The sequence below is a fragment of the Pestalotiopsis fici genome (genome assembly GCF_000516985.1).
Source record: "Pestalotiopsis fici W106-1 unplaced genomic scaffold PFICI_Scf_17, whole genome shotgun sequence".
Taxonomy (NCBI): domain Eukaryota; kingdom Fungi; phylum Ascomycota; class Sordariomycetes; order Amphisphaeriales; family Sporocadaceae; genus Pestalotiopsis; species Pestalotiopsis fici.
In genome coordinates this window covers 214,478-232,251 of record NW_006917107.1, presented here as the reverse complement: position 1 = coordinate 232,251, position 17,774 = coordinate 214,478, and the positions used below count along the sequence as shown (strand labels likewise).

The window sequence follows — 17,774 nt, the reverse complement described above, 5'->3', positions numbered from 1 at the left end:
GGGCGCACGCTACATTGTATACGTACGTGCATTTTGCAGGCTTGCTTTTGTCATCTGCCGCAAACATTACGATGGTTAGTAAGTTAGGTAGGTATCGAGACATGCTGTGTGTTTTTCTGTATACAGATGATGAATAATATGTGTGTATACTCCTAATATAGTCAGAGTTCACCTTGATTGCAACACAAGGGCAGTTTCAATCATTGCTTTTATAGAGAACATTAGACATATGGACATTGTCACTCCGTTCACCTTCTCGGAATCATAGGTCGTGAGCTTGCTATTACACAGTGGGATGTTAATGAGTTTGGCAAACAACAAATCTCATAACAATTAAAAGCATATAACAAATAATGTCATATTCGAACAGTTTTTAGAAGACGTCTAAAGGTCAACGATCACGTTTTCAGTGACAAAGCATAAGTGAGACAGCAAAAAGGAAGGAACTTTTTATGAATGCACTTTGCTGTTATGGTTAAACACACGTGCCGATTGACAGCAAAACTGGGGATCTCCCTGCATAGTAGATCTTTCCACGTAGACAACTGAAACGCTGGTACAATTTTCGATCAAGCTTGGCAGCCATATTATTCAGCTCGAGGATCTAAAAATGGAAATTAATGTAAGATGAACCTGTAAATTTTATAAAGCCTCATGGTAAAGGTTATGTGATATTTTTGCGTCTGAATGCCTACCGACCTACCTACAAATCTATGTGCCTACTATGTTTTTCGGACAGGGGTTATTCAAAAGGAGCACCTACGTCATACCCTCCAAATTCCTCAAGAGCCAGCCTGAAACAAGGCAGCTCAAGCATAAGACGACGACTGTGCTAGATAATCTGACTATTCAGCCGAATTATGAATGGGGTAGAGAGACTCCCCTCTCCCTTTCATTATAAGTTTCGTGATTGTATTCATTGTACCGTTTCGCTGCAATAAGGAGTTCATCTACGACTTCTGCTGTCGAAGCGCCGCCACGCTTGTACATGCTTGTTGCTGTGGACCACGAAAGTCGAGTGCAACGCATCTCATCATGTTGGATTTACTCTTGTCTCTCCCAATTCTTTCCTACTTTGCCGCCCCAGCCCTGACATCATGGTCAACATCTCTCAACTTGCTCTTTTTCTACATGACATGGATGTCTCTCGTCCTGTCGCACAGCCCGTTGAAAATTGAGCTGATGGGAATCTTCGCTGTGCGCGTAGCACTTTGGTTCATACCGTCGCTCCTCTTCCTCCTCTTCGATAGCGGCATACCGAGCCTTTCCGAATCTATCAAGCTATATGGATCGTCGTCGCTGCCACGGCGCAATGCCGCCTTTGTGGCCAAACAGATCCTCCTTGCCGTCTTCAATCTGCTGCTCATGACTGCTCTGCAGGCCGCCTTATCGATCGGCGCGACGACATTACTGCAAGCCCCGCTCTTCAAGACCTCGACTACCCTGCCCTTACCTTGGCAGATCATCAAGCACATCGGCTGGCTCTACTCGTGCAGAGAAGTCTTGACCTACTATATACATCGCAAACTTCTGCATTCCCGTGGTCCACTCACGAATATGCATAAATGTTATGGCCATCACCATCGCGGAGCCCCGTATTCTCTCATGCTCTACACAGATCACCCGTTACCTCTGATGTTCCACCGATTGCTGCCCGTCTACCTGCCCTCGCTCATTATACGCCCACATCTTCTGACATATTTCTTGTTCACCTTGCTCACCACGGTGGAAGAGACCATGTCCATGTCAGGGTACAGTGTAGTTCCCGGCATTCTCATGAGCGGCGTCGCGCGTCGCACCGCAACTCACTATGCGAGCGGCGGCCGGGGCAATTTTGGCGCCTGGGGTCTACTCGATTGGATGAATGGCACGAGTGTTGGCAAAGACGTCGTAGAAGATCTACAAGACGAGGCAGAGAAGCATCGAATTAAAGAGCGGAGCGAGAGGGCAGCAAGCGATGCCGGAAACATGGTGCAAGGCGGGATTGACCAGATCAAGAAACGGCGAGCTGGAAGAAGAAAGGATTAACCAAATTGGAAAATCATCTTCATATATATATTAAGAAGAGAATGACCGACTAGTGTTTCCCTTCGCACAAGTTGTACCTTTGTGCGTTTAGTTGAAGGAGACGTGGCCGAGATACAAAATGCCACCACAGCTTTCCCATTGCATCATACCCAAAGCTTTGTGAGATTCCCCTTGATTGGGTCATTGATATTCGTGATCATGTTATCTGCAGTATGCCCCGTTCGTTGAGATTTCCATCACTTGTCCCCTTATCACAGAAAGGAATAAGCATCGAGAGCTACGTCGAAAGATGCAGCTAGTTCCGCTCCGAGAGCATCAGCAACCGTTTGATATGCCTCCGGAACCTTCTCTGCAATTGCTGAACTCAGCTTTCCGCTAGCGTCCTTTTGTGAGCTCAAGGTCAGATAGATGATTGGGCTGAGAAGCAATTTATCGAACTTTGGCTTCGCTGCTATAATCTCCGTCAGGGTTGAGTTGGTGTCTGTGATCAAGTCGGCTGTGGTGACTGCAATTGCCAAAGTTTCGGTATCGTTGAGTGCGGCAGAGTCTTCGGCAATGCCAGTGGCCTTGTTGATGTCGATGAGTAGAGTTGTAGACTGGACGGTGATGGGCAAGGCCCCTAGAATGTCTCCCGGCCAGGACGCAACAGTTTGATTCAGAGAGATAGTATCTGCGCTGATGACGCCAAGCGCTGCTGCGATAGCTGCTCCATCCGCAACGCAAGTTCCCACAAGGGAGACAAGTCCAAGCAAACTGGGTGATAGCCTCATGATGTTGGTTGCGGGGAAAACACGATGAGACCCAGAACAAACGTAATACCAAATACGACGTGCAACTGTTTGAATATTGTATTAATCGTGAGTCTGTCACGATATACTGGTGGCTTATATACTTCGCTCAAGCCCCTCCACTCTATAGTAAGAGGATCAATTTTGCTCGTCATTGGCAAGCTCCTTCACTCGGTATCATATGTCACTCGCTTCGAATGCCATATTCGTCAACAACGCAACAGTAATTCATGTTGTAAGTATGCCGATTGGGGCTGTACGCCAATAGTCTGGACCAGCCATCTAGGTACCTAGACCTGTTCATTTCCCCAACATCACCTCATGCTACAGTCAGGGTCGGCAGATTCCGATGTAACCCAAGTATGCACATTTTCTCAGCTTATTTCTGTGGCAATGGGATGGTTAAATCACGATTGGTTGAAAAATTAAGGTCCCAAGGGCTAAGATTGGGGAACCCTTGATGAACCTGGGGTAATTGCCCCTGTGAGCCGCGGTGTTCATGAGCTTTCGGAGGCATGTGAGGATTCTGTCGTCAAGTAAGAGGCCATCGTACGGTTTGTCTAGACCGCTTGCGCAACTTGACACTAGTGTTGCAAATTATTCGATCAACAAACTGACCAAATGGCGAAAGATGAAAACGATCAATGGCTAGGGCTGAACGAAACTTGCAACGAAATGAAATGATTGAAGGGATAGTGCTTTAGTTGCTATTGTGATTGCGTCGAGACCAATGGTGAGACATGGAATTCCATCGATATGACAATCTCTGTCGATCATGTTCTTCAATAGGGAGATATGAATGCCTGGAATTCCATCAATGTCTCACTTGCTTTCTTCGAAGGAAATCACAAATGACCTACTTTACCTTGACTGTTGTGTATGCTTTTCATCGAACCGCAGGAAGGGAAAAAACCATGCCCGAACAACAAGAAACACATAATGAGTCGCAATGCGTCTGAATATTTACTGGAATAGTCTGATAATTTTGTCACTGTGTGTAGGGCTCATATTGGGGTGCAAGATCCTGCCATGGCTTTACAAACGTGGACCGGTTGGGAAAGACGCCACGGATGAGCGAGGAAAAGAAGCAAAGCAATTTCTCTGGGGATTTCTCTCCGTCTATCTGATGGTCATGGGATCTGAATGGCTGCAAGTGAGTGCAGGGGTGGCCAAGTTCTGGACGTTCAAATTTACACAGCATGCTGAAAAAGATTTAGGGACCCTACTTGTGGGCGCTGCTTCACGATGAGAAGCATTTGTCTTCCGAAACCGTAGCGATCCTCTACGCTACTGGTTACTGTGCCGCAGCAATATCGGCACCATTCACAGGATATCTCGCCGATAAATGTGGAAGGCGCGGAGCTTGCATCACGTTCTGCGTTATACACTCGGCGTCATCATTCTCTGTCTCCTTCGATCGAATCGAGATCCTCGCAATAGGCCGGGTGCTTGGGGGCGTTGGGATTACATTGCTCTGGACAGTCTTTGAGAGTTGGATGATTAGTGAACATAGGCGACAGAATCTTGAAGACAGTCCGATACCATTGAGCTCAATGTTTGGTATCATGACGATCGCCAATTGCATCACCGCCATGTGTGCCGGGCTACTCTCACATTGCATCGTGTGGGCGCTCGGCTCGAAGACGCATCCTTTCATGCTCGGAATACTTCTAGACACCCTCGCAGCGGTCCTCATGATGAGGTCGTGGAACGAAAATCGTGGGATTCAGGCCAAGCTTGACGCAGAAGCTGGACTTGGCAGCCGAGAGCCTAGTAGGTCATGGCGCCAGGAGGTTGCAGACTCGCTCCGCGACTGGAAAGTTCTGACCCTCAGCCTTATTTCGTGCTGTTTCGAAGGCACGATCTTTTTGTTCAGATTCTACTGGCCCGGTACATTGCAGAAAGCTCATAACCATTCTCACGGTGTCGGCAAAGACGACGACATCATACCGCATGGAGTCATCTTTGCCAACCTCATGGCGACAATGGTGCTTGGCGCACTCCTTTTTGGGACCATTCTGGAGAGATCAGCCACTTTACTGAACTCTGGACTCTCGACGTTTTTGCTGTCTGCAGCATTATTCTTTGCAGGCGCCAGCTTCCTCACGGCCGCATATGCTCAAACAGAAGCCCAACTTTTCTGCTCCTTCTTGTTGCTCGAAGCTTGTAATGGCCTATATATACCGAGCATGGCCTTCCAACGTGGTCAGATCGTGAGTGATAGTGGACGGGCAAGTGTATATGGGCTCATGAATATCCCCCTCTTCCTGTTTGTGATTCTTGCGCTCTTGTCGACAAATGGAGATGGAGGTAAGTCTCGGTATATTCAGCCACTACATATCATGATGTCAATGCTTACCACTCACCCTCCAGAAGAGTATCAGAACGTTATATTCATAGTCTGCGCCGCACCATTGATGCTGGCCGCTGTCTTGAGCTGCGTCAGCTTCCTGGATATTCCGCCGCGCAACGGATTCTCCGAGGTTTCCTCGTCCGAGATTGCAGAGTCAGAATGTGCAAGAAACAAGGATGAAAGCGATTTGCAATACTAAACAAGGGTAGATTAGTGGAGATGGGCACACTCTGCTTTCTGAAAGTGGGAACTTTTATGGTATATTGGACATGTCCTGTAAACAGTCTTTGATCGCCGAACGCCAGATATTATGCAAGGCGAGCATATCTCGCAACAAGTTTTCAGCACCGAAAACCTCTCTTACTCGTCGTCTTCCCATTCCTGCTCTTCCATTTCCTCTTTGGCCGCATTGGCCTCCTCGGCATCTCCAGCTAAGCCTTCGCTGTCGACTGCGTCCTCCTCCATCATGTCGTCAAATAGATCGCTATTGTATCCATCGTAGTCCATTTCTTCATCCTCGTCATCATCATCTCCCTTCTTTCCGCTACGCGTAGCCTTGTCCTTCTTCTTACGTTCAACGTTTTCCTTCTGCTGTTTCCGGCGAGCCTCCTTCTCCTTAGCCTTCTGCTCCCACCGTTTCTCCAACTCCTGAATCTCTTGTTTCGACTTGTGAATATGCTCGTGCCACATCACTCTTCCACCACAGACTCCTTCTTCGACCTTGGTCATGCGAAGTTTCATGCGCGGACCCAGCTCCACCAATTTGACTGCTCTTTTTTTGATGTTGCTTTGGTGGTCATCCGCGGCATCCTCACCGTGCTCTAATGCCGTGGCACGGGCCTTCTGAGACAGCACTTTGCGGGTTGCTGTGTCTATAACCTCCACTTGGTTGTCCTCTTCCATTTCGCTGTCATCACTCGTAGCATCTGTCATATATCCGTTGCCATCTTCCCCGCCAATCATGTAGTCTGCGATATCCTCCAATTTGCCCAAATTAGGCACGCCGCCCTTCCTTGTCTTCTTGGCATTGAGCAGCTTCTCTGCGGCATTCAATCTTCGTAGGGGCTTCGAAAGGCCGGCCGCTTTCGTAGTAATGGCGTAGTGTCTAAAGTTGAGTATGAAAGTTCCATCCTTGGTGGGCTCGCGATTCAGCAACAACACTCTGCGGATTGACTTGATAGGTGTTTGCTGGGGGTTGATTGGTGGAAACAACGAGCGAAACACAGTCGTCGTTAGAGACTCGAGGTGTTTGGGCACACCAGAGGTGGCATCATTGTCTGGAGTAATGAAGTTGTTCATAACGAGCAGCGGTGGGGTCAGAAATTCATTTCCGCCACCCCTCGGGTGCCGTTGTGCTCTCCGTACGTCCTTTGCGAGGGAGTACTTGTCGACGCGAAAGTTGAGCGTAGGACCTCTAGGAGACACCGCGACGCGGAGATTCGTATTTCCGCTCTCAGATCTCGAAAAGAGCATCATATGAGTTACGCCAAGAGGCCCAGTCATGGTAATGTAGTCTCGAAGCCGATTCGCACGACGCTCCTTGAGTCTGGTTGCGGTTCCAGGCTCCATCACTGCGCGGACATCCTTTGCCAATTGACTGACACTGGACCCAACTTCACCTGCGCCGATACGGATGACCATGCTCTTGGGGTCTTTTACGCTTGCATGGCCGAGACTTGTCGCCGTAGATTCGGGGTTGCTGGCGCCGACGTGGGTGCGCTTCTTGGTGCGTCTTCGTGCCATGGTTGTTGAGAAATTTCAAGCTGGATTGATGGATATATTGAAGCAGAGAAGGGCAACGTCAAGAGCTTGAACCTGACAATATCTGTCAAAAATTCTCGGATGGAAAATTCGTTTGATCAGATCTGAAGCATGTTGCGAGGTCCAAGTCTCGGCTGTGACAATGGCTGCATTGATGGGTCCGGGTCCTCTCCCAGAAATTTTTGGTCTTGTCCCGCTATCAGCGTTATCGCCATGGCAGTATATCATTTAGCGAGCACGATAAGACCCGCTCCCCACTGATAACCTCAGGGCGGTCAAAATTTCCCAAACCAACATTACCTACACTTGTTGTTAGGCATTACCTCTACAATCGTTTGTGGCGGCCAGTTACTCAGGCGACTGAGAACTGCTTTTCACCTGGTTATCAGTCTTGAACTATCCGACCTGAGCTTCCCAGTTCATTGGTACAAAGTCCAAGATGCTGTCAACGAAGCGAAGAAAGCTGTCGCATCCAGCTTCCGGCCCCGCCAAATCCAAGGGCACTGGTCAGAAGCCACTCCCGCAAAAGCAAAGACGACAAGAACAGATCGAGCAAGAAGAAGATAGTGATGACGATAGCTCTATTGCTAGCGATCCTAGCGAGGCGAACGATTCTGATTCCGACAGCGCTGGCGAGGAGGACAAACATGCTAGCGATCGTGAGAACGACCAAGCCGACAGTGCAAAGGAGACCGGCTCCAGCGAAGGAGCAGTGGAAGATGCCGACGAGAAACTACCCGAGACCTTCAAAGATCTGGTGGGTGTCCCCATCATCGCTCAGAAATAAGTACCATTACTGATAATATTTCTACTTAGGGAATTGTGGATCAATTGTGCGAAGCTTGCGATGCTCTTGGTTACAAGAAGCCTACCCCCATTCAGGCGAAATCGATTCCCCTGGCCCTTCAGAACCGTGACTTGATCGGTCTTGCCGAGACTGGCAGTGGAAAGACCGCCGCATTCGCCCTGCCTATTCTTCAAGCACTTCTCGAGAAACCTCAACCACTATTTGGCCTTGTACTAGCTCCTACAAGAGAGTTGGCTCACCAGATCGGACAATCATTCGAGGCCCTGGGAAGCATCATTTCGCTCCGCGTTGCCGTCATTGTCGGTGGCCTCGACATGGTGCCCCAATCAATCGCTCTTGGCAAGAAACCTCACATCGTTGTCGCAACGCCTGGACGACTATTTGATCACCTTGAAAAGACAAAGGGGTTCTCACTACGTGCCATCAAGTACTTGGTCATGGATGAAGCCGATAGATTGCTGGATATGGACTTTGGACCGATCATCGAGAAAATTCTCAAGTGTCTTCCTCGCGAGCGTAGGACTTTCCTCTTTTCCGCCACCATATCATCAAAGGTTGAAAGTCTTCAGCGGGCGGCCTTGCGTGACCCCCTTCGTGTCAGCATTAGCAGTCACGACCACCAGGTTGTCTCGACGCTCATTCAAAACTACGTCTTTATCCCACTAGCACAAAAGGACGTATACTTGATTTATCTGTGTAATGAATTTGCTGGCCGAACAATCATCGTGTTCGCTCGTACCATTGTCGACACACAGCGTATCTCTATCCTCCTGCGCACACTCGGTTTTGGTGCGATTCCACTTCATGGTCAGCTCTCTCAATCGGCTCGACTGGGTGCCCTTAACAAGTTCAAGGCTGGATCAAGAGAAATTCTCGTCGCCACTGATGTTGCTGCCCGAGGTCTGGATATCAAAGGCGTTGATTTGGTTTTGAACTACGATCTGCCGCAAGACTCAAAGACATATGTGCACAGAGTTGGTCGAACCGCTCGTGCTGGTAAGAGCGGACGTGCCATCAACCTGGTTACACAATACGATCTCGAAATCTACCTGAGAATTGAGCATTTCCTTGGCAAAAAACTGGTTGAGTATGAGGTCGACAAGGCAGAAGTCATGATCTTCAAGCCTCGCGTTGAAGAAGCACAACGACACGCCAAGATGGAGGTGAAGAACTTGATTAATGATCGAGGTAGAAAGGGAGCCGTGCTCAAGGGCAAGTACATTAAGGGTGGTAGAAGGAAACGAGATCACATGGATGCTGAAGAGGGCTAGCGATTTTATCTTCTTCCCTTGCAGATTTTCATGATACCCAAAGTCTTGGCGTCCTGCCCGGGTTTCCGAAATATACCTTCTTTCCCATGGATCTTTGTGCGACCATTTCACTACAATACTCAATCTTCTCATTGTCGCCTTTCTCGTGTGCTCCATCATTTCGTGCTAGGTATTGAAACTACCTTAAATTCTGCATGATACATAATCTATCAGCCTAGTATAATACATCCGAAGTTCAGTCAAGGAAAGATCAATTGTTGTGGGGCTCGTTTCGAAACAAGACTATCTAACCTAGGTACGTAGGTAGGTAACTACTCAAATGTACAGAATGTCTATAGTTCATTCATAAGTTTGTTTTTAAATTCGTTGGTTGAAAAATTGACCGTCGTCCATTCGTGCAGCTGTTGCCCATAAATGTCGCTATGTACAGAATCCGGAATATCTAGATACCTGCTAGCATACACGCTTTGGCAATTGATTGTAGACTTCAACTATACAGCTCCTGCCATGGTAAACCAGGAGTCCTTCCGGTCCCGCCAACGGCCCCTGCCCCACTCTATCCGAATTTGACCTGCGGAGTTTCTTCCGTGGTGCTCACGTCACATTGGTCCTTGCTACACTATATTCCGAACATATGCCTGTTGGAGAAGTTTCTGTGTGTAATCCGTGCACACGGTCGTCACGTATGGTCGGAATAATTACCTACCTACTTATAGTCATGGAGTGCCGTCTCCGAAGCCTTGGACGTATTTGTTCACCAATCGAAAATAATACGGGCCCAGCAAGTTGTTTGTCGTTGATATATATGCGAGTGTTTTGCTTCGAATGGCTCGAGCGCGTTCCAAGACAGATTAATTATCCTTGACCAACTCTTTGTATTTTGTTCGTCATGGTCCTTTTCAAGCACTTTTTGATCACGGCATTGTCGGTGGCCTTTCCTGGTGCCTCAGCCTTGCTGGCCTTTCCAGGAGCTGAAGGCTTTGGGCGTGAGTCAGTCGGTGGCCGAACCGGATCTGTCTACCACGTGACAACTCTTGCGTAGGTTTCTACTTTATTGAATAGAGGCCAGTTGTATTTATACTTCACCTAGAGACTCAGGGACAGGATCTTTCCGCGATGCTGTCTCGGCGGCCAACAGGGTTGTTGTATTTGATGTTGGCGGGACTATCAACATAACCGATCGGGTTGTGGTCTCAAAAAATATATACATTGCTGGTCAAACCGCACCAGGCGGTGTAAGTAATTGTTTTTTCAACCGTATGTGGGTTATAAGAATCCTATATTGATACGTGTACCAGGGCATTACTATTTACGGCAATGGACTTTCCTTCTCCAACGCCGACAACGCCATTGTGCGATATGTCAGATTTCGCATGGGCAAGGGAGGCGACTCGGGCAAAGGTTAAGATTCCTTATCTCTCCAATGAGTCCGGCCTAATGTTTACACCTTGCAGATGGCATAACGATTGCTGAAGGAGAGAACATGATCTTTGACCACGTCTCTGTTACCTGGGGCCGTGACGAGACCTTTAGTATCAACGGAGATGTGTACAATGTGACGATCCAAAACTCCATCATTGGCCAAGGTCTAGAAACACACTCGTGTGGAGGTCTCATACAGACAGACTATGGTGTCAGCCTCTTCCGTAACCTCTACATCGACAACAAGACTCGGAACCCCAAGGTCAAGGGCATGAACGACTTTCAAAATAATGTAAGATACCCTTACTTTCAAAGATCACGATAACAAGATACTCATGATGATACAGATTGTCTACAACTGGGGAGGCGGAGGTGGCTATATTGCTGGTGACAGCGATGGCCAGAGCTACGCCAATATCGTAAACAATTACTTCATATCGGGGCCCAGCACAAGTGTGACGGCTTTCACTCGAGGTAACGCAAACTTCCATGGATGTAAGTACAAATACTCTTCAACAACGAACCTGGGATCAATGCCCCACATTTTGCGATCTCTTCCGCCCGTCTTCACGACAGTGGCCCTACTGACACCTTGTTTAGACGTCTCAGAGAACTATTATGACAGCGATCAAGATGGCACACTAAATGGTGCGGCACTTTGTGTTTCTACAACTTGCTACTCCGACATGGACATCTTGACAACCAAATATGACTACCCTGGTCCAGCTACATTGATGACTGCACCCAATGCTGTCACCTGGGTACTCAATAACGTGGGTGCAAACTATCCGTCGCGCGATAGTGTCGATTCGCGCCTCGTCTCCGAGGTACAGACTTGGGGTGCCACCGGTGAGCTGATCAGTGACGAAACCGCGAGTCCCATGTACGGACCAGGATACATTGCGGGCGGCAGCAAGCCTACGGACACTGATGGTGACGGTATTCCCGATGCCTGGGAGCAGGTCAGTATTCTGCACCATCTCAGCTCTCATACTGTGTATTTCCTTTTCAAAGCATCCATTATACAGTTGCCTTTGAATATCATGTCGCTTTTGTTGCCAGTTGCGTGTTTAATCGACAAGAATATTTGCTAACATATTTGTTAAATATAGTCAAATGGTCTCAACTATCAGGATGCCAGTGACGCAATGGAGATCAGCAGCTCAGGTTACGCGAATATCGAGGTCTATGTCAATTCTCTCGTACCGTCCACGAATGGTTCGTAGATAAATCCTGGCAGGCAGATCGGTCAGCTTCTTGGAGCTTCAAGGACGGCCCATACACTACATTTCATGTATATCCTACTGCGCTAGCGTCGCCACTGACAATCATTTGTAATTTAAGCTACGATGGCTAGTTAATTTTTCTAAGCTTAGGAAGTTGAGTGATACCTGGTCGTTGGTGCTCCTACTTGAGCTCATGGAAGCAACACTTTGTTTTATTCCCGCGAAACTAGACTGGAGTTATCCCCAGACGTGTCATTCCATTTCAATAGCCATCGATTGTCTCGAGTTGCGCTAAGGAGCACACAAGATTCAAACCAACGGCTGGCATATCCAAGAGAGAGAGATGCATGTTTGTGGAGCCTGCTCGTCCGAGTAAATATTGGTATTAGGCACATACTATGTAGTACTATGATGTATGATCGGGCCGCAAAACGCAAGAGGTCGCATTAACACAGGGGAATCCTACCAACCAGAGCTTTGACACTTGTCATTCCCAGCGCAGGTTGGCGGCGTGCGAAATTCCACAAGTGGATAGCATGTGGGGTTTCGTGATAGTCGACTATAAGATGTCCCGATGGTGTCTGCAACTGCTACTGCGGTCATTTCAATACGATGCATACACGGGGTTGAACGTTAATAAGCTTCACGAGCGCGTCATTGAAGGCCACGGCGGCAGCTCATACGACAAAACCCCAGGTCTGACAATCTCCTGTGAACGTCGTGGCATTCTCGTGCCAAGGCCATCATCATGCTATTGGTCAACTAGTCGCTGCATATTATTCGGCTATAGACACGAGACGAGAAAAACAAATCCAACCTTCCGCTTCACCGACGCAAATATCCAACATGAGAACATCGCTCGCTCGTTTACATGATATCTAGTCTCGCACAAGACCATACGACTGGAGCTGATTGCAGTAAAGGGTGTTACGGGATGATGCGACATGACAGACGAGTGAAAGTGTCTTAATCTAAACAACAATCTCTTCAGTCTTCGGTATCACCATTAGCAGCGATGGGTTTCTCGGCGGTGTCCTTAACCTCGGCGGCAGGGACTACGTCTCCGACCTTAGCCTTTACAGTTTCGACAGGCGCCTCGATCTTCTCAGCTTCTTCTTCGTCATCTGCCTCTTCTTCGGCATCACCATTTTCGTCAGCCTCTTCGAGTTCTGCTTCGGCCTCTTCGTCCTGTTCATCGGCTACAGGTGCGTCTTCGGCTGCTGCAGCAGTCGTCTTCCGCTTCTTGGAAGGAGGTGCTTTCTCCGCTGCTCCGAAACCTAGTCAGCTCTGACTTAGACGCAGAAATAGACGATTGCGACAAGCGTTTGAGTTGGTGCCTTTGCGACTATAGTATGAAGACTTACGTTTGACGCCGTTTTCCTCTTCCTCCTCTGGCTCAGCATCTTCGTCGTACTCCTCTTCATCGTCTTCTTCGTCGTCATCAATCTCATCGTCGTCCTCTCCTTCTGAGACATATCTGGGCAGAGATGTCAGCGTTTGACATCCGGCAGGTCGCAATGCATCAATATTGCAAATTGTCAATTTCATATCAGAGCCACGATACCACGCTGGTGCGATCATGACTGCCATGAACGCGATCAGATTGAGGCACCATAGCGGTGCGCGCAATCATAATTACAAGAAGCTTGGAGACGGCGCAACCATGTTCAAGCAGAACTGACGATGCTTGGGGAAATGGAACAAAACACAATGAACTTGGCAATAACTCACTCTTCTTCTTCTTCACTTTCGTCACTGGGTAGAGCAACAAGCTCTTCCTCTTCGTCTTGCTTTCTCTTGCGGGAAGACATGGCCGAGCTCGGTATTCAAGGTTGAGGCTGTTCAGAGGCGTGTATTTTGGAGGACAAAGACCGTTGTAAGTCAGGTCCTTACGTTTCTGTTCTATGATTGTGGACAAGAAAAAGAGGGAGGGAAGAGCAATGCAAGAGAGGGAGAGAGAAAGAGAGGGAGAGGGAGAGCGGGAGAGGGAGCAAAAGAGAAGAGAGGCGAGGGAACGGGGACAGTTGGGGCGGTAGGAGGGAAGCGGTGGCTACCTCAAACTGAGTAAAGACTACATACTACATACTACATACTACATGTGCACTGGAAGGGTCGAAAAGAACCGCAAGCCATGGACAGTGCTGGGGGTCTAGATGGGTGGCAGAGGACCATAAGCTGGGACATGGAGAAGCAGAAGCAGTTGGGGAGCCCATGGGAGGGGGATAGAGGGGGGAAGCTCAATGGAGCTTGCCTTGCTTGCTTCTGGAGCTGTCTTCTCCTCCCCCATCCATGCTATCCATCACTCTCAAGGCTGGCTGGCTCATCTGCCCAAGCTCTTACCCGCTTGGCGCAGAGAGCGCGACACCCATGACGGTCCCTCACTATCTAGATCCTCTCTTAAAAAGTATGACTTCTGGGGATGAAGTATGAGGTGGGCCGAAGCAGTGCAGGTGGCCCCAAGAGTCCCTCTGGGGAAACCAACTCTGTCATTGTGGACCACCACCCCAAAGAGCTGCTGTGGTGAACCTACAATGTAGGTAGTGGCAGGAGTGTAATCAAGCTGCAAGTGATGGAGCACTCGGACCTTTGGCTGCCCATGGCGGCTCGGTTTGATGCTGGGGTAGGTCTGATGCTAAGAAAAGGCATAAAGGGCATCCAGAGGACATATGGGAAAAAGCGAATGGCTGGGCTGGGTCGGGCTGGGCTGCTGGTTGGCTGGTTTGATGTCGCCATAATCATGAGGGGAACATTGAGAATCTTGGAGGCCAAGGAGCTCAGACCCCTTTCGCAGTCCTCTCTGTTTCTTTCCCCGAACTAAATCCCTGCTTCCCGCGAAGCTGACGGGCTTAGCTTGAGCCTTGTCCGAAGAGTAGCGTGTACTTCGTTCTAAAGGTACATTATATGTTCGATAGAAGTAGTAGCAATAGATTCACACGAAGGTAGCTTGCACAGTATGTCGTAGTACTGAGAAAGGGGTTGACGGGTCGCATCGCATCAGCTTTTGAAGGAGTACAACCCCGGCCCTAGGTAAGCAGTACAGATTACATAGTATGCTCCTGACGCAGTGCATGGCGAACGCGTCTACCACCCACCGATACTTCGCAGTAGGGAACCGCCATAATGATTTCGCGCGGAGCCTTTCGAAAGCTATGAATTTCGGCTTGAGATGAGATGACCAGCTTGTAGCCCATGCTATTGGCATAACATCTGGTCACAGCAAAAGACGCGGTCGAGTTTTGTATGGTACGAACCAACAGTACGATCATGTGGGAAGGAAGTCTGCCGCAAAAGCAAACTTCACACAAAGTATCTTCGGTAATTTAGCATTGTATTTCTTCCGCGGCCGAGCCTTCTCCCCACCCTTCCTCGATGCCGCCAATCTCTGAACGAAGCCGGCCCACATGTGTACCTGGCCCGAATACGGGACAAAGCCTATCGCGTGCCGAAATGAGAGTATCACGGAACCTTCTCATTATTGACCAACCGGCTTACTGTTGCGCCGTTGAAGCGGTCGCGTTTGTGTACAGAAATGCAACAGCCCGAGCTTTGTCGTTTGAATGCATAGAAGTGAATGATGGCCTCTGAAATGTCAACTGTCCATGAGGTGCCCAGAATTAGGTCGTTCGGAGATTTGGGATCCCACGCATGCGCTCTGCAGGTACAGAAGCAAGAAATGAGCGCGTTCTGGGTCAACACGGACGGTGTTTTGCAAACAAGATGCAATGTGTGTAAGCTCCTCGAACGGCTCATCTCGTACAGTCGTTTACATTGCCGGGTAATGCACTAACACCATTTATTGGCAGACATCATTATAGTACATCTCACCTTTCAGATGACTGTTAAAGTGTCGCAACCGTGATGATTGGAGCATTCCGCCAGCCCGCTGAGCAACATGATGGCGGGGCCTTAAAATATATAGCCCCGCGAGTATTTCATTCTCACTCTCATGAACGTGGATAGTGTCTATTTCTATTTTCTTATGAAATCGTCAATAGTTGCAGCAAGAAAATTCGAGGCTTGTATCATCGCCAATACGTAAATGACACTTTGACGAGCGTAAGTCTCGTACAAAAGTCGACAGCTTAAGATAGACACCTTGGACTCTGAGTCAATCATACGTGAGTCGTTTGTTGTTATGTTTCATTGCGCAAATCACCGTCTGTAGTGACATTGTGTGCTCTGCAAAGTAATGGGCTCGATTGGGTGGTACTTACGTTTGAAAAACAATGAGGGCTTGCGTCGTATGCCTCCCCGCGCTTATGGGATATGATGGGCAAAATAAGGTGAGTGGAAAGACAAAAGCATTCTGTTTGAAATATCGGTCCAAAAGTCTTGGTCATCTTCACATCTACACATATATGTAGATTAGGTACATAATGCTCACTGAGCCATTCGGCCCAGCCATCCAACCATCTTCATCTTGGATTATGGGATCTTAAACAGCGTGCGGAGACTTGCCTAGTCGGAAATGACCGATTGTGTTGCCCAAAAGTGTGACATCATATACTGACGAGAGATCTTCTCCATGTACGCTTTAAAGAGTATTCACTTTTTCTTTTCCTCTCATGCCTCTTGTACCTCGTGTTACATTTGGCCAATCACTATCCCGCGCATTTCTCCTCTATGAAATGAATTTGACGCTAGCTGGCCTCGGCTGGGCGCTCCTCGCGAGCACTGGAACAGATCGGCTGCTGTGTTTGAAATTGCGATGACATACCTATCTTGTGCTTTGAACATCATTCCCATCAGCATGGCATTTCTGAGCCATCTCTACGAGATTTTCAATCATGAAAGTGAATGGGCAAAGTTAGTAGAGAAAAACAAAAGCGTCATCAGTAAAATGGTCGTTAGTCAAGACTGTGCCTTGTCAATACAGACGTATCACCTCCTGAAGCTATCTAGAGAGTACACCCAGTAAATACCTAAACTGACATAGAACATGCTTGGCTCAGTTATTTCCCCCATCGAAAAGCTATTTGAGGCTCAGTCTTCATTGTGCTCGGCGTAGATGCTGGAGTCACAGGAAGCTGGGGAGGGCCAGGGCTAGCCACATGGGCAGTCTGAAACACAATTGCTCTTGTAACGCCGTGGGGCCGGTGGACTCTCCTTTGGAATCCGTGGCGTCCGTATTGTCTCATCCTGCGAGGCGCTCAGACGCAGGAACCCCGAGAGTATGGCTACTAGCGTCCAATCGATGTTCCCTCGATACGTATCGTGACTAGCTGCAGACCTCCCGTGTTGAGCAGCATGGATGTACCAGTGTTCCCTGATCAATCTGCAAAATTCACAATCTTCTGTGTAAAAACGGGAAACATCATTGATGAACCAAGAACGTCTGAGATGCTTAGGTAGGTGTCTGAGACCAAAACTATACTTTCCAAACTGTGTCCAAGAATCAAGTTTTAATCTCAATTAAACTAAGCTTAGGTGATTAGATACCCAGCTCAGGCAGCTAGCACGGAGAGCCGAAGACGCCAAGGTCGTCGTCGCTTTCCTGTCTTTCCTTTTTCTTCTTTGCTCTCCTACATCAGAGCAACACGAGTAAACGTGCCGAAGGATATGAGGCGCCATAGTGCTCGGCGCGCAACTCCATGATCTCGATCAAACCCAGGTCAGGTCACATCGGCACGGAATCGATACTTGATTGACTGGGCAATTATGACGGTTCATTTTAGATCGCGGACCAAAAACCAGGGTGCGGCCTCAGCCGACACCAGTTGGAGGCTTCAAAGAGGGAATGGTGTTTTGCCCTATCCTGGCAGTCTTCGTCTACTCTCTGTCTTCAAGTTGAAAGCCAATTGATAGTACCAGTTGCTCAGGCTTTACAACTAACCCCCAATTTTTTTTAAACAAATAATTCCCTGCTTTCTAAGGTACCAATTATGTACGGTAATTCTCGTTCATAGGCGTTCAGCTGCAAGTTCTGCTCATGATGGGATGTGAACGGCTGGAATGAATTTTTTCCTCCCACTTTTGTTTCTTAGTCAGAGTTTCGCCTAATTTCAGCCTGGTTCTTTGGGACAAGTGAGTAATAATGTCGGTGGAGAGAACAGTACGGGATGAAAGGGAATTAAATATCTATGAGGGAAAAAAATTCTAGCAGAGGCGGGTTAGTCC

At 48.3% G+C, this 17,774-nt stretch overlaps 7 protein-coding genes across 7 annotated transcripts; 4 read left to right on the top strand and 3 right to left on the bottom strand.

The window, feature by feature from the left end:
* Positions 1-1,035: 1,035 nt before the first annotated feature.
* Positions 1,036-2,028, top strand: PFICI_15370 (uncharacterized protein; the record flags this gene model as incomplete). The annotated part of the gene is made up of 1 exon (XM_007843951.1): positions 1,036-2,028. The coding sequence occupies one exon, from the start codon at positions 1,036-1,038 to the stop codon at positions 2,026-2,028; it is 993 nt and encodes a 330-aa protein (XP_007842142.1).
* A 251-nt stretch (positions 2,029-2,279) lies between these two features.
* PFICI_15369 (uncharacterized protein) lies at positions 2,280-2,798 on the bottom strand (the record flags this gene model as incomplete). The annotated part of the gene is made up of 1 exon (XM_007843950.1): positions 2,280-2,798. The coding sequence occupies one exon, from the start codon at positions 2,796-2,798 to the stop codon at positions 2,280-2,282; it is 519 nt and encodes a 172-aa protein (XP_007842141.1).
* A 967-nt stretch (positions 2,799-3,765) lies between these two features.
* PFICI_15368 (uncharacterized protein) lies at positions 3,766-5,368 on the top strand (the record flags this gene model as incomplete). The annotated part of the gene is made up of 3 exons (XM_007843949.1): positions 3,766-3,969; positions 4,034-5,126; positions 5,190-5,368. The coding sequence occupies 3 exons, from the start codon at positions 3,766-3,768 to the stop codon at positions 5,366-5,368; spliced, it is 1,476 nt and encodes a 491-aa protein (XP_007842140.1).
* A 161-nt stretch (positions 5,369-5,529) lies between these two features.
* On the bottom strand, positions 5,530-6,912 carry PFICI_15367 (uncharacterized protein; the record flags this gene model as incomplete). Its single annotated transcript, XM_007843948.1, has 1 exon — positions 5,530-6,912. The coding sequence occupies one exon, from the start codon at positions 6,910-6,912 to the stop codon at positions 5,530-5,532; it is 1,383 nt and encodes a 460-aa protein (XP_007842139.1).
* A 457-nt stretch (positions 6,913-7,369) lies between these two features.
* PFICI_15366 (ATP-dependent rRNA helicase rrp3) lies at positions 7,370-9,009 on the top strand (the record flags this gene model as incomplete). The annotated part of the gene is made up of 2 exons (XM_007843947.1): positions 7,370-7,687; positions 7,747-9,009. 2 exons carry the CDS (start codon positions 7,370-7,372, stop codon positions 9,007-9,009), a joined length of 1,581 nt encoding a protein of 526 aa, XP_007842138.1.
* An 889-nt stretch (positions 9,010-9,898) lies between these two features.
* PFICI_15365 (pectate lyase C) lies at positions 9,899-11,657 on the top strand (the record flags this gene model as incomplete). The annotated part of the gene is made up of 7 exons (XM_007843946.1): positions 9,899-10,047; positions 10,100-10,244; positions 10,308-10,410; positions 10,464-10,723; positions 10,779-10,926; positions 11,032-11,393; positions 11,544-11,657. The coding sequence occupies 7 exons, from the start codon at positions 9,899-9,901 to the stop codon at positions 11,655-11,657; spliced, it is 1,281 nt and encodes a 426-aa protein (XP_007842137.1).
* Positions 11,658-12,644: 987 nt separating this feature from the next.
* On the bottom strand, positions 12,645-13,468 carry PFICI_15364 (uncharacterized protein; the record flags this gene model as incomplete). The annotated part of the gene is made up of 3 exons (XM_007843945.1): positions 12,645-12,934; positions 13,022-13,134; positions 13,389-13,468. 3 exons carry the CDS (start codon positions 13,466-13,468, stop codon positions 12,645-12,647), a joined length of 483 nt encoding a protein of 160 aa, XP_007842136.1.
* Between the last annotated feature and the right edge of the window lie 4,306 nt (positions 13,469-17,774).